The following is a 15,191-nucleotide window of genomic DNA, read 5'->3' as shown; positions in this document are numbered from 1 at the left end:
ACTCGTCCAAAATTAACGGATCAATTTTTTCTATACAACTTAATGGTACTTTATACGGAACTTTTAATATCTCAAATGCCCTAACTACTTTATCTTTAATAAAAAGGAATACGTCCTTAGTTTAATTCTTTTGCTGATTATCTAATTGCACCCAAATATCCTTAATAAAGGCTGTCGTTTCATTGAATAACTCTACTAAATTGTCCGTAATATCGACTCTTGTTTCCGGATTTTTTTGGTACGGCCTTTTTTATAGCCCTTTTGGAATTATTTATAGCCCCTTGTTTAAATTCCAGTAAAGTTTTATTAATCCTTTCCCAGTTTAAAGACATAGAACCCAATATTATTAGAATAGTTTGCTTAGATGCATAATATTGTCAATTAAAAAATATATAAAATTCACACGCATAAAATAGCATTCCCTTTTTTTCTTAAAAAAAAAAAACAAAAAACATAAAGCATCACTAGACACACCCGTCTAGAATTATAAAAACAGGAATAAAAATAAAATTGAAAATTATGGCTTACTCAGTAGATTATCCTTGGTTGTCCGATAAAATTGCATTCGTATACCCGCACTACTATAGCTGCATTCGATTTACGCGCACTATTTTAGTCACTAAAAAAAACTGGTGTCGTTTGTCGTTGGACTGGTTAAGGGTTAATAATAGGGTTTGAAGCGGCAGCATCTCTTCTTAACTGGGCCAAGTTAATCGTAGAAACAGCAAGCTCACGAGTTATTTGCTTCCTAATATGCTTCTTGTACATTTGAAAGGACTTTATGATCACCATCACAATAAGCAAAATAACTATTATGTACAAAACTGCTTTGACGTCCTTTGTAATGTTGTATTCTTGCTCCTGCACTACAAAGTTTGAATTGACTACCCCATTTTCTGTCAAATCTTGGTGAGTGGATTTGCTTTGCCCCATTTTGTTGATTTGCTTATCGCCTCGCGCCTTGCTATCGACATTTGAGAATAAACCCTTGTGCAAAAACGGTTTTAAATGTGGTTACAAATTTTGAGACATCATTTTGTCTTCAAGATTGTAAAAAATGCCACACAAAACGTCAAGGACCACCTGTTGAAGTGGTCCAGGATATAGAACGGCCGACGGCGGGAAGAAATGGTTTGCAGTACCCTAAAACTTGGTTCGACACGGTCCACTAGTGTTGGAGAGGAACTGAGCAGTAAAACTGTTGCTCGTGTCTGGAAAAAATATGGGTACAAATGTTTCAAGTATTCACAAACTCAGTAAATATTTCCTGAAGACCAGTGGCGAAGAATGGAATTTTGTGAAATCATGATGGAAAAGGAAAATGAAAACGAATATTTTTTAAAAAATATTTTGTTTTCTGATGAATCTTCTTTTCCATTACATGGCAAACACAATCCTTCCATTATTCGTTATTGGTCTCAGGAAAACGAGCACAGAAGTTTTCAGTTTCGTACCCAGTATCCTCAGAAATTGAATGTTTGGGCAGGTATTTTTGGCGACAATGTTATAGGGCCATTTTTTATTGATGGCACTTTAAACGCCCAAAAGTACCTTGAGTTGCTGCAAAACCAAGTTCTTCATGCCATTCAAATCCTACCTGATGTAGACCTGGCTTTAATTGGGATTAAATGGCCTCCTAGATCTCCAGATTTGACTTGTAGGGTTACCTTAAGCAGACCATTTACAATCATGAATTTAGTAGTCCAACAAATGTAGAGAAGTTGCGAAATAAAATTGTGGAAGGTGCCAATTCCATTTTTCCTGAAACTTTTTTGGAGGTGCGAAATAGCTTTTACGATAGGTTAACTTTTTGTTTAGCGCAAGAAGGCGGTTTATTTGAGCCTTTTATTTAAAAAATGATATGTTGTTAAGATTGTTTATTAGAGTTTTATTTGCTGATTTTTTATTATATTTTTATCAGAATTGATATTTTATTAAAATAACGCTTTAATTTATATTATGCAAAACACAGCATATTAAACATTTTAAGATTACAATTCTATGCGGGTTTTACACATTGTCATGTCTGTAAAACCCACATTAGAATAAATATTATAAAAATGCCTGGATTTTCGCGTAATATTTTGGGACATTTTGTCGTCAAACGACGCAGCTCCCACGAAAGTCAGATGTTTACTAATCCCGTCATTCCCGTCGAACCCGTCCTCGGGCCGGCCGGGGCGGTGCTCTGTCGCAGGCACTCGTACACGCGCGACGTTGCAAAATATTTTGAAATAGGACACTAATGGTCGGTAAGAGCGCCTTTTCCAAAATACAGGGTGTTGAAATTGTTCAAAAAATTGATTTTTTTCCTCTGTATTAAAAACGTTTATAGCGATTTGAATGAAATATTTAGATTTTAAATGATAGGGGGTGATGCAACTTTTTGATAAATTGCAGGTAATTTTACCTGTCCTAGGACAGATTAACAGCACATGTATGTTATTTTTTTTTTATAAAAAAAAAGATACACCACTGATTTTCTTGAAAAAAAAATCGAATAATTTTGTTCATTTTTAATGAAACACAGCCCTTGCATTTTTGCGCTCCGACGCACTGTTTTGCGCAAAAAAATAAAATCCATAAAAAGGTCCTTCAAAACTTTTTTCTTACAACGAAAAGTTTAATATCATTACAATAAAAAATAAATAATTTAAATTAAAAAAAAATATAAAAAACAACTTAAAAAGAACAATCTAAGTAATAAAAAAACAATATGAACAATAAAAACAATTAAACAATAAAGAATCTAAACCAAATGTTCAAAGTGTCCTCCATGCATTTCCACACATTTTCTGCACCTGTTGACCCAAGATGCCCGTACGCGAGCAAAGACCGCTGGATCATTTCTCAGAAAGTCTGCAGGTACCCCACTCTAGCAACTAGGTCTTCTGTGTTGATTATAGGTGCTGCGTAGTTAAGCTGTTTTATGGCGCTCCAGACAAAAAAGTCTAGAGGTGTTTGATCAGGTGACGTTACTGGCCAAGGAACTACCTCTACCAATCCACCTGTTTTTGTAGGTCTGTTCTAGACAAGCCTTTACAGTACGAGCGCAATGCAAAGCTGAATACGAGTTCTCTCCGCAACTAGATAGGCATATCTTCCATTAGGCTTGGCAGAACATCTTGCAAAAATACTAAGTAACTATTTACAATAATACGGCAAGGTAATCTGATAGAACGTATGGCCCAATTAAATGTCTCCAAGAATACCTGCCCAAACATGAATGTGAAATTTCTGATGATACCCTCTGACATTTTGTTCTTTTTGGCGGAGAAACCATTGGCAGAGCTCAAGATGACGAGGAGCATCTCCAGGAACAAGATGCTGCACCTTTTTCAGTTTAAACGGATGAAGATTATGACTTTGTAGTACTCGGTGCACGGTATTTTTGGTACAACTAACTGCTGAAGCTAACTTACGACTGCTATTGTTGGGCTTAATTTGAATACGTGCCATAGTTTCATCCCCTATAGCATCTCTTATCGGGCACCGCCTTGCAACTATTCGATCAATCTGTAAAGAAAAATCAACGAATTTTAAAACATTAATTATAGAAAAATGTGATAGGAAAAAAAACAGAGTTTTACCGGTCATCATTTATGAGTTTTAATATTATCGACCATCATTAAGCCGATCTCCTGTAACCTTTGATCAATTTTTATGAACGTTTTGCGTTCGGGCAATTTACGATCTGGAAAACGCTGCCTGTACAATCGCTCTGTCAACAAAGCATTTCCTCGCGCTTCTCCATACAGAGGATGCATCTTAAGCCTCTGCAACTGCGAGGTCCGCCAATTTAAAGTGATTGATATTTACCAGTTTTCTTTTAAAACAGTCAGAGACAACTAATTAATAATTAATTTTTTACTTTTATTTGATTATCGTCATTCATTTTTCTCTTATTTATGTTAGCGCCTTGACAACATCATTTGCAATTGGGTATGGTATTTCGATTTTCTGCAAAAATTGACTTTTGATCCAATCTAATAAAAGTGACTCCCATACAGTAAAAATACGATAGTAGGTATGCACCGACACTAAACATAACAAAAACATGTACACATAAAATAAAGAACCCTGGTATGGATTTTATTTTTTTGCGTTAACACGGGACGCAAAAATGCAAGGGTCGTGTTTTGTTAAAAATAAACAAAATATTCTAAAAAAAATACCTTTTTTCTCAAAAAAACAGTGGCGCACCTGTTTTTTTATATAAAATTTAAGGAACATGTGCTGCAAGTCCGTCCCTGAACAAGTTAAATTACCTGCAATTCCTCAAAAAGTTGCCTCACCACCTATCATTTTTAAAAATCCATTTAAAACCCTTAAAGCGTTTTTAATACAGAGGGAAAAAAACGATTCTGTTGCAAATTTTCAACACCCTGTATTTTCGAAACGACGCACTTCCGCCCATCGATATCCTATTTCAAACTACATTTTTATGGCTCCTGTATATACTGTAGCATTTTTGACCATTTAATAATAATAATAATAATAAATGCCTTTATATTACGAAAATAGTTACAAAAGTTATTAACCAAAAATGCGGCGAGATCTAGCCTGGAACTACTCTATCTAACCGCACTGCTAACTTAACATACGAAAGCATAACAATGTAAATAATAAATAAATTGAATAAGTTTTAAACATTATGAAGAACATAACAGAAAAAAAAAATAAGAAGAGAAGGCTAAAATTATAAGAAGCCTAAAATAGAATTTTGCTTACATCACATGACGTAATTAATTATTAAAATAATTATAATTTGGAAGTTCTATGATTTGGTATCAAAAGGTTTACAGAGTGGCGCATTTCACGGGCATGTATGCTGTTATGACTGGATAATTTGTCATATAGATATTGGGGAAGTTTATTATGGAGTACCTTATAAACAAGAACAGCCATATTGATTTTATAACGTTCATCCAAATTCAACCAGCCAGAGGCAAGAAATAACGGGGTGATGTGATCAAATATTCTTCTATCGTAGCAAAAATTTAGGCAAGCATTTTGTAGCTTTTGTAGGCTTAACTTGTCCTTTTGAGCAAGAGCTGGCCAGAAGAGTACACTACTATAGCTAATTAAAGAGAAAACCAACGAATCGCTTAATTTGAGTTTAACATCAGAAGATAAAATATCTTTATGCATGTATAGAATTTTCAATTTATAATAGGCTTTTTGTAAAATACTGGAAATATGTTTTACAAAATTAAGCTGATTATCAAGAAGAATGCCTAGGTTTCTTTCGCAGTCAGATGGTTGTATAATATTTCCATCTAGTTTAGATTTAGTACCGTTGGGATCCAGCCCATGAAAATTAGACACCTGTACAATTTGATTTAAATCGGTATTAATGCGTGCTAAGCCAGTATTCAGTTCATTTATCGGAAAAGCTGAGTAGAGTTGGACGTCATCTGCATATTGGTGAGACTTGCAGTTATTTTTTTTTCTTAAGGATACAAACAGGTAAACCCACTACAGTATCCACTCATAAATATAGAAGCAAATATAAACTTGCAAACACTAAAGTTAAATACACTTAACAATTGCTAAACCAGAAAAAGACCTATACAATTTACTATACAAACAAAATTCCTACACAAAAAACAAAGTCTGGGACACGAATTATAGTAGCTCTCTCTTCAATACACCTCTCAGGTTTGGGTTTCAAAAAAGAGATCTATGTTATTATAAAAATTTGATAATCTCATCATCTCTGGAGATGACTGACAACTGTTAGTATTTCTGAAAGGTAAATTAAAAAGATCACTAAGTCTTAACTGCCGTGATGGAACATTAAACCTCAACCCCTGCATCAAACATGGACAATCCACTTTATTATTCAACAGTTTATGCAAAAATAAAAGGTCTGATATTTTTCTTCTGTTGTCAAGAGTAAGTATACCAAAATGTTTTCATATATCAACTAAGTCATTAGTAACAATATTTAAATTATCCCTATAATAAAGACACTTTAAAAATTTGTTCTGCACAGATTCCAATCTATCTTTATAAATTTAGTAAATCGGATTCCAAACAACACACCCAAAATTAAGCTTGCTATAAACAAATGCATAATACAAAAAAATATAGGATCTAGAGGATTTCAAAATTTTAGCCTGCCTATTAATAAACCCTAACATTTTATACGCACTTAACACTAAGGTATTAATATGTTTATCAAAAAGTAACTTCTCGTCAAAAATGATTCCCAAATCCTTCACCTCTTGAGCCCTTTTAAGATCAACATTATTTATATTATAATTAAATTGGATTTTTAATTTATTTTTAGTAAATGAAATAAACTGACATTTTTTAATATTTAAAAAAAGGCAATTAATTCGACAGTATTCAACAAGGCTTTCTATATCCTCTTGCAGGAGCTGGCAATCTTCGTGTGATTTTATAGGTCTAAAGACTTTTAGATCATCTGCATAAAGCAAAAACTCCGAGTGTTTAAAACATTTAAATATATCATTTATAAATATTATGAAAAAAAAAAGTTATGCAGGAATTCAGAAAAATCACAAGTATAAATCGAAAATAGTAGTGGCCCCAAAATGCTGCCTTGAGGAACTCCCTGATTAATATTTAAATATTCTGAAAAGGTGAAATTTAAGCGCACTCTTTGCTTTCTATTACTTAAGTAATCACAAAGTAGACTCAGCGCCGACTCGTGTAATCCAAAATATTTTAGTTTGGTAAAAAGAAGAAAGTGATCCAGAGTATCAAACGCTTTGCTATAAGTCGCAGCACTAATGCAGTAACCTCTCTATTATCCAAAGCACTAAAAATATCATCACATACATGCAATAGTGCTGTCGTGGGTAGTTTGAAAGGGGCATAGATATTTTGTATGTAATATTGCTCGTATCTTATTATATTGCTGGTCTCCCATTATGTTTTGAATTTTTACAACGATAATTATGTACTGGACCTTAAAAACTTGAATCGGAAGATAAATTACTCGATGACGTCATACAATTACCTTCGTTTTTGAACACACCCCGGTAGAACCGTATTCTGTGTAAACTTGGTTATCACAGAATTTTGACTAAATCTTTCAAACGGAAAATCCGTTTTGTGGAAATAGTAAAACAACTGTTCATTGAATGAGGACATTTACCAGTATGACAAGTGACTTTTATTAAATTAAGGTTATCTTGCCAAAACAACTTTGTTTTATTTTGGACTATTTTGGAGTGTTTTTTTATAATTATATTAAGTCAAACTTTCGCGAGTGCTTGTTTAACTATTAAGTTCCCTAGTAGAAACGAATAATTTTCATAAAATGGCTGCTCCCACACACCACTTTATGCAAAACATAAACAACCCGAACTCCGCAGGTCTTCGAACTACTTTCGGCCCCAACGCAATGCAAAACGCCCTGGACCCAAGCGGAATGCAAGGGGGCATGCCTAGCCAGATGGGCGCCCAAATACCCCAGCTTGGAAATCCTATGATGTCCCAATTAAACAACTCTATGGCTGGTGCAATCAGTCCAATAAATTCACAAATTGGAGGACCAATTCAGACCACCCTTACCTCCGCGGGTATGCAAAGCCCTATGCCTAATCAAATGGGAGGACAGATAGCACAATTAGGTAATCCAATGTTGAATCAAATGGCAAATGCTAACCCATTAGGTGGAGCGATGAGCCCAATTAATACACCAATGAATGAATTCAACCCAAATCTAACACATCAGATGCATCCTGGCTCTCAGACGCCCGGAGTGACACCCACCCCACCTCAGAGTCATACACCTCAGCAACAGCAACAATCCAAAGAATTTAATACAGCATCATTATGTAGATTAGGGCAAGAAACTGTACAAGACATTGTGAGTAGGACTCAAGAAGTTTTCCAAACATTAAAAGCTATTCAACCCCCTGCTGGTACAGCTCAGTCAGCAAATGCAAGTAATGATAAGAAGCAAAAAGTGCAAGAGCTATTAAGGACTATTAGGGTGCTCTTTAAAAGGCTTCGCCTAATATTTGAAAAATGTAATGAGCATTGTCAAATTCAAGGGATGGAATATACACATATTGAGAGCCTTATTCCATTCAAAGATGAGCTAGATCCAAAACATGAAGAGAAGAAAAATTCAGAGGCTTATAGATTGGCGTGCGAGGAGAGTAAGGAAGTTATGGAGCAGGTTGTACTAAAAAATAAACAGCTTAAAGAAATTATTGATCATTTAAGAAGGATTGTTTGGGAGATAAACACTATGTTAACCATGAGAAAATCTTGATTAATACTATTACTGTTAGTTCTAAGCATTTTATATTTAGCATATTTATAAATTTCTCTGTTTGTCTTTATATATAATTGTTTTTGAACATAGAATTTTTTTTAGTTTAGTACCTATTTTTCATCTTTTAGGCTAAACTTAAAGAAAATTGGAATTGCAAGTTTTTTAAATCTTCTCAGAATGTTATGTATATACAGCGTGTTTCAGAACTATGGGATCAAACTTGTAGGGGTTATTTAGTGCAACAGTAGAAAACATTTGAGTATAGGAACCCATGTCCGGAAAATGGTCATTACGGCCCTAAGACTCTTTAAAATTTAAAAAGATGATAAATTGTCTAATAACAGAATGTTATATGAATCTATTTTCTTATATAGTTAGATTAAAAATTAAGTACTTAAAAGAATTATCCGAAAACAGTTTTAACTGGCCCCAAAAAGTTGACATTAATTATGTGAATCAAAAATATGTATTATATATTAACCAATTAATCTGATCGGCAATGGACCGTTTTCTATTCAGTCTTAAGACAAATTTAAATTATGTACAAAAAATTTAAAATAGAAAATTCAACATCGTAGGCAATTTAGATGTTAGATCTTTAAATTTTTCTGTAGTTTTCTTTTTTTTTTCTAAATAAAATTATGTAAAAATAACTATCTAACTAACTACTGCTAAAAAGTAGCATTTTTTCAAAATCAGTTAAGATTTAAAAAAAAATGTTTTTAGCCAATCTGTCTATGGCTTTTGTTCAGCAACATACCATTTTATTGGAAAAAATAATAAGTAAATAACTAATTAAGTTTGCTGTTCACAACACATTTTCAAAGTCTTAAGTTGGCATCTACTGGGGTGTTTACCCTAGGATCTTATGCATTTAATTTTTGCCTTTTGTAAATGTATTATCATAATAATTGTTCAAAATGTCGTCCTCCAATCTGAATATACCGATTTAAACGCCGCACATGATTTAGGCGGTTACACTAAAAGTTTGATCCTTGTTTTGAATTATTCCAAATGCTGCTATAATTTCGTCTAATTAAGCCTTGTTCTATTTCTACTGGAATTTCGTAGACCAAAAACTTTACATTTCCCCACAGGAAAAAATCTAGTGACATTAAATCGGGTGACCTAGGAGGCCAAGAAACTGCTCCACTGTTATCGTTTTTAAAGATAAATTGCTTAAAATTTATTAAAATTTAAAATTTGCGCTCGTAAATTGCTTAAAATCTGCAGCTATAAAATTTTTAAACATTGACATTGGCGTTCACATTTTAAACAATTGTTATGATGATATCTTGTACAAAAGGCAGAAATTAAATGGATTAAATCCTATTTAAGCAATTTATTGTCTTTCTAAATTTTAACGCGTCTTGGGGCCATAGTGCCGTAGTTACACTATTCCATTCCGGACATGGGTCTCTATACTCAAATGTTTTCTACTGTTCCACTGAATAACCCCTACAAGTTTGATCCCATAGTTCTTAAACACCCTGTATACATATTTTGCCATGATGAGTGAAGTTATGGTTTTGAGGTACTAAAATTCTTGACTAACAGTTTTATTACCCTTAATTATGCCTCACATTTTTATTTAGTCAAGAAAATAATTTATAATTTTTTTTCTTTTCTGTTATGATGTTATCCAAATAGCATAAATTAATGAAATATTAGTATAGATATCTTTTTCTGCATTGATTAGGCTGATTAAGTAAGACTGGCTAGTTGACGCTGTGTCCTCAAAATATTACCTGTATAGACTTTCAATGTGTTTTGTTACTTATTAAAGATATTATTATTAAGAGGCAAGTATAAAAAATACTTCATTTCTATGTTTGTGGCACAAAAAATAATTTTTCAGAAATTACATATTCTTCTGAATTGGTGACCAAAGATTGAGAATTAGAAGTGGTGTTTTGTAGGTAAATTGGTCAATTTTTGAATAAAAGTATTCGTTTCTAGCTAACGTCTTAAATTATAGGTCTTAATTTATGATATCTACGGTCTTATTATATGGACCAATTTACCTACAACACAGAACTTCTAAGAAAGTACATAGTTGGATTGGGGTCAATTGGGGAATACACTGAAATAAGAGCCATTGAAGCATCCGACTGTCTAAGTCGGTAGCATCAGGCATTAGCAACCTTGTGGACTATTTTATAAAAGCTTTCAATTATTTATCAATGTTGAATTCAACCAATTCATATTCAACAAAACTAGTACATTATTAAGATACAATTGAACAAAAAAGAGTGTTGAAAAAGAAAAATAAAATATTAATGATATAACATCTTAATTGCTTCCTAAGTACATACATATTACCTTTATGAAATTCTTTTAATGGCTTTTCTTTTTACCCTTGAGGTCCTTGAGGACTTTTTTAAACATCGCCAATACTCATTAATTCACGTTTTTTAAATATAATTTTAATGGGCAATGCTAAGAAACATTTTGTGATTTATATGATAAATCTAATTAAACGGAAATAGGACTACACTTTTTATTTTTAAAATCCATGACATTTCAACTGCCTCAAGGTCTTGATGTTTGTCGTGTCTTAATCGCGCCAATTATTAAGGCTTTTATGTTTTACCTATCTATTATTGATTTATAATACCTTAGAAACGGAATATGTTATAATAGCAATAATACCTGCTATCACACCTAGGGCATTATAAGCGGGCATTATGATAATGCCCGGAAATTTTATTGCTTATCCAATTTTATTTCTCTCATAATAAAGAATAAACATCCATTTTATACAAAAAATAATGTTTCTTTAAATACTAAAAATTAAACTTTATTACCAAAATAAAAATTACAATTTTGAAATGTCCCGGAAAATGTAGCTGATCCCACTATAGAATGGTCGGTGTTTTTTGTGATGGTAGAGGTGGCAGCACTAAAGCTATTTTGTATAGTTTGTAAATTGTCCATTAAAGAATTTTCAACAGTCGATACGGAATTAACTGAATTGGCAATCATTTTGGCTACTTTATATTTGGATGAAATACTTTCTTCTATATATCCTTCAGCTACTGAAGAGCTTTTCCATTTCCCATGTTGTTTTAGCATTTTAAACGAAGCACCTGCCTCAACAAGTAAAGATTTTCGGTCGCTTTTATGGCCTTTTCTCTTATATTTTGTGGAATTTCTTCCATTTTAAGCAAATATTTAAACAAAAAATGCCAACTGACAGAAACATCAAAGTCAAACTTAAATAATCACTGCAAGTCACTTGATAAATTTCTGTAGGTAGGTATGTACGTATACCTACCTGCACAGGTAGACCCTATTTTTTAATTAATATTAAAATTATTTTTGTTCATAAAAATCAATTTTTAGGTAAAACATAAAACCTTGTATGCACCACGGGCATTGTTAGACTCTAATGCCCATCAGGCGGAAACCTATTTCCACCTTCCGGGCATTATCGTCCTTACAATGCCCTTGATACATAAATAGCTATTAAACATATGGACTAGCTTAAAAACCAGATTAATTTGGACTTTGATTTTTGGAATTTTATGCAAGATTAAAAAGGAACTTAGCGTTTATATTAAATGGGGTCGTTTTAATATTATATGTGGGCATTAAATTGAGCCATACTATTAACAACTTTTTAAATTGCTCTTACATTTTCTAAGATGAATTGTCACCGCCTTTATTCAATTAATAAACAAGTTAACCTGTGGACGATGACTGATACGACGGAGTGCTAAATCTCGCCATTACAGATTTCAAGAATAATATACCGGATATATAAAAAACCGTCTAATGTAATTTCTCTAAACTTTTTAAAGTAGTTCTTTACACTAGAGAATACTTTCATGTTAACAACCCCTACAGATTAATATAATTTACCTTGATTTTTGGAAAATATAGTATGGAATATGAGTTAATATAGTTTCCTATTAATATAATGTGTCACATACAAAGTGGGTTATTTTTGCTGAAACTTTGAGCTCCAATATAGAATACAAACATTTTAGAGTATCTTTCTGCAAAATGGTATATTTGTTGTTATGCAAGCGGGTTTATGTTTTTTTTAGCTTTGAACTTAGCTGAACTACTTTAATATAATTTTATTGTTTCTTGTGGTTATATTTTAATCTTTCCTGTTTATTAACCTGTTGGAAATGAATGCTTTTATTAAAAATCAAACAACTTTTTAATCTAATTTATTTTGATAAAAATTAAATATTATTACAATAAAATTTTGAAATATATTATCTCTGATGTGAAAACTGTGAAGAACCCTACTCAAGTACTCATAATATGGAATAAAGTTCTTAAAGAAACAGCACATTTTTACCTTATATTTTAATTTTTTTAACATTTCTTCTTTAAACACATCACTTGTATCTTCATTCTGGCCTTACATTGTCTTAAAATATCTTCCACAAGAATCTGATCAGTTCTATCTAAAGAGGGTATTACTTCAAGCGCTTCTTTGAAATGCACTTGAGCGTTTTCTGTAGAATACCCTGCCAAAATATCGCTTAAAGCACTAATATCAGCCCTAGCTTGTACAGCACCCTCTCTAGAAAATTTCTGAACACAAGACATCAATCTATACAGTTCTTCCGCTACCGTTTCTACTACTTGCGGCAAAACAGCGTTCAACAAGGTTGGTGATATGTGGATAATTTCACTATGAACGTTTATTAAATTATTGATGCATTCTTTGACATATGGCCTAATATCATTTGGGGGAACTGCCAAATGCCAGTCAAATCGACCCAAGTACATTGACGGTTCTATCGTGCCTACTAAGGGATCACTTTTCTGCTCTAAGTATTTGTCTAAGATGGATTTCTCTAATTGTTCTAGGCGGTCTTTGGCAGAAGAGATTATGCCGTCTAAAGCTGGAAAATTGTTTTCTCTAAACTTGGCAGCCACCATATCCAGAACAGTAGTTTTAACAAATAAACAGTTTGATAAAATGATTAACAGTCGGTGTTCCCAAATAGGCACACTGCTTTGGCTTCCCGTTTTGTGAGAGCTCACTGGTGTTCCAATTAATTGGGATACCACTGGGGTGCCATTCTCAAACTCGTCGTAATCTTCACTAGATGATAACTGATGCAGAACATTATGAAATGCTGTTAGAATATTTTTTAGCTGCTTCTCGATTTCTTTTTGCGCCAATTGATTCTCGAATAAAATAATCTCTCTTTGTTCCGTTATTAGCACCGATTCTTTAATAGCTTGAATCAAATCTTCGATAAAACTAAGAAACTTTAACGGTAACCCAGTTACGCCGGTATATTTGCCGCTATAGTTAATCTTCCAGTTTTCGTTGAGCTGTTTAATCTGTTCTGTAGTTTGCTGAAATATCAAACTCATGCAATGAATCCGTAAATCTAAAAGTAACTGACTTATTATATCTAAAGCTTCACTGGGTAAATCCAGCTTTATAAAAGTTGAGTAAGTGCTTCTGACTTGTTGTAGCAGTTCCGGAAGATAAAGTACCATTTCGTCTCTATCAGGCAAAGTTAGAGATCCATATTGAGTCTTGTCATTTTTCTCGAGTGTAGTGGGTATCAGACTAGCTCGTACGTATTTGCAAAATGTTTCAATGACATTCATAACCATGTGTTTGTACTCCACTTGCCTCCCTGCTTCTATCTTACATTGTAACTCCCCAGAAAAATAGGCCTGACCGATTTTCCATAAATCAGGAAACGTTTCTTTTATGCTTAGACAAATCTCATCTACTAAATTTATACACGCTGGTATCACGGCTACTTCGATGCTGGAGATTTCTTTATATTTAGAGTATTTTGAGGCACTTCCTGGTTTCGATTTTGATTCCTGCTTGTCCATGGATTTGTGATAGTTATGGATGAGGCTGAATTTTTTGTTAATGTACTCGGAGCGGGCTTTTATAGCGTCCCAGGCGGAATCATATGGCGCTTCCAGGTTAACTAGATACCTGAAACAAACGAGTTATTAATGGAAGAGTTAGTTTTCAGTCCAACATAATAAAACACTTTCACGACTTATCATTTTTAACAAGGATGGTGACGAATACTTGTTTCTTAACTTTTTAATGACTTTTAAGGCTCGTGTTTAATTTTTTATCTGATCATTTATTTATTATTAGATAACAGCACATTACTAAAAAGTAGAGTTAACTATTCAATTGCATAGCAGTAATGATACATATAAAAAGTATAGATTGTACAGAGAATAAATACGGGGGTTTCAGGGAGGCCAAGAGAAAATGCTGGAAATTATTTTGAAGCTAAAAAAGACTTATCCGACCTTGTTCAATTTGGGCTTGTTGAAAAAGGAAATGTAAGTACTTTTAAATATTATATTCAGTAGTACGCGAAAGTTTTTAGTAAAATTTGTAGGAGGCGTCATTTGAATTAAAAGCTGTATACAGGGTGTTACTTAAAGGTATGTCATAATTTAAAATGGACATTCCTGGACCGATTTTAAGTCGAAAAGTTCATATAAACATGTGGCCTAAAATGCTTAGTTTTTAAGATATTAAAACTAAAATCATAATTTTTTTCGTAAGTCAATGGCGTAGTATTTTTTTTGTAAAATTGTATTAAAAATTCATCATAGCTACACCACTGGTTGCTAAAAAAAAGTAGGTGAACATCTAAAAAATGTGTTTTTATGCCATAATATCCTGTGCCAAAATTCAGTTCAATATTTTAAACCGTATTTGAACAATTTATTAAAAACGAAAACAAAAAATAAACCTTTAACACCCTGTATCTTAAAAACTAATTATTTTAGGACCCATGTTTATATGAACTTTTTGACTTAAAATCGGTCCAGGAATGTCCCTTTTAAATTATGACATACCTCTAAGTAACACCCTGTATAGTAACGTCACGGTATAATTTTGACAGCAGAATCGAACATTTACATCTACTGCTGTTACTTTAAAAGTTATAGACATTTAAAC

The 15,191-nt window shown here is 32.8% G+C and overlaps 2 protein-coding genes across 5 annotated transcripts in view; one reads left to right on the top strand and one right to left on the bottom strand.

The window, feature by feature from the left end:
- LOC126740142 (SANT and BTB domain regulator of class switch recombination-like) overlaps positions 1-15,191 on the top strand; it is a 76,315-nt gene that overhangs the window by 32,403 nt on the left and 28,721 nt on the right. Inside the window, exon 12 of one of the 3 annotated variants that reach the window (XM_050446065.1) lies at positions 14,475-14,608. The exons of 1 other annotated variant lie outside the window; for it this stretch is intronic. In XM_050446065.1, the coding sequence (XP_050302022.1) occupies positions 14,475-14,593 (119 nt within the window). In that variant the 3' untranslated portion in view covers positions 14,594-14,608. Of the gene's footprint in view, positions 1-7,349; positions 8,346-14,474; positions 14,609-15,191 lie in introns of those variants that run through there. One more of the 3 variants, XM_050446063.1, reaches the window with a different exon arrangement.
- The window catches only part of LOC126740141 (exocyst complex component 2), a 30,573-nt gene continuing 27,808 nt past the window's right edge, over positions 12,427-15,191 (bottom strand). For both annotated transcript variants that reach the window (XM_050446060.1, XM_050446061.1), the window contains exon 6: positions 12,427-14,198. In XM_050446060.1, coding sequence (XP_050302017.1) covers positions 12,593-14,198 — 1,606 coding nt within the window. In that variant the 3' untranslated portion in view covers positions 12,427-12,592. The remainder of the gene's footprint in view (positions 14,199-15,191) is intronic.

This window comes from Anthonomus grandis, chromosome 9 (assembly GCF_022605725.1).
Source record: "Anthonomus grandis grandis chromosome 9, icAntGran1.3, whole genome shotgun sequence".
Classification (NCBI taxonomy): domain Eukaryota; kingdom Metazoa; phylum Arthropoda; class Insecta; order Coleoptera; family Curculionidae; genus Anthonomus; species Anthonomus grandis.
This window is presented reverse-complemented; position numbering and strand designations above follow the sequence as displayed.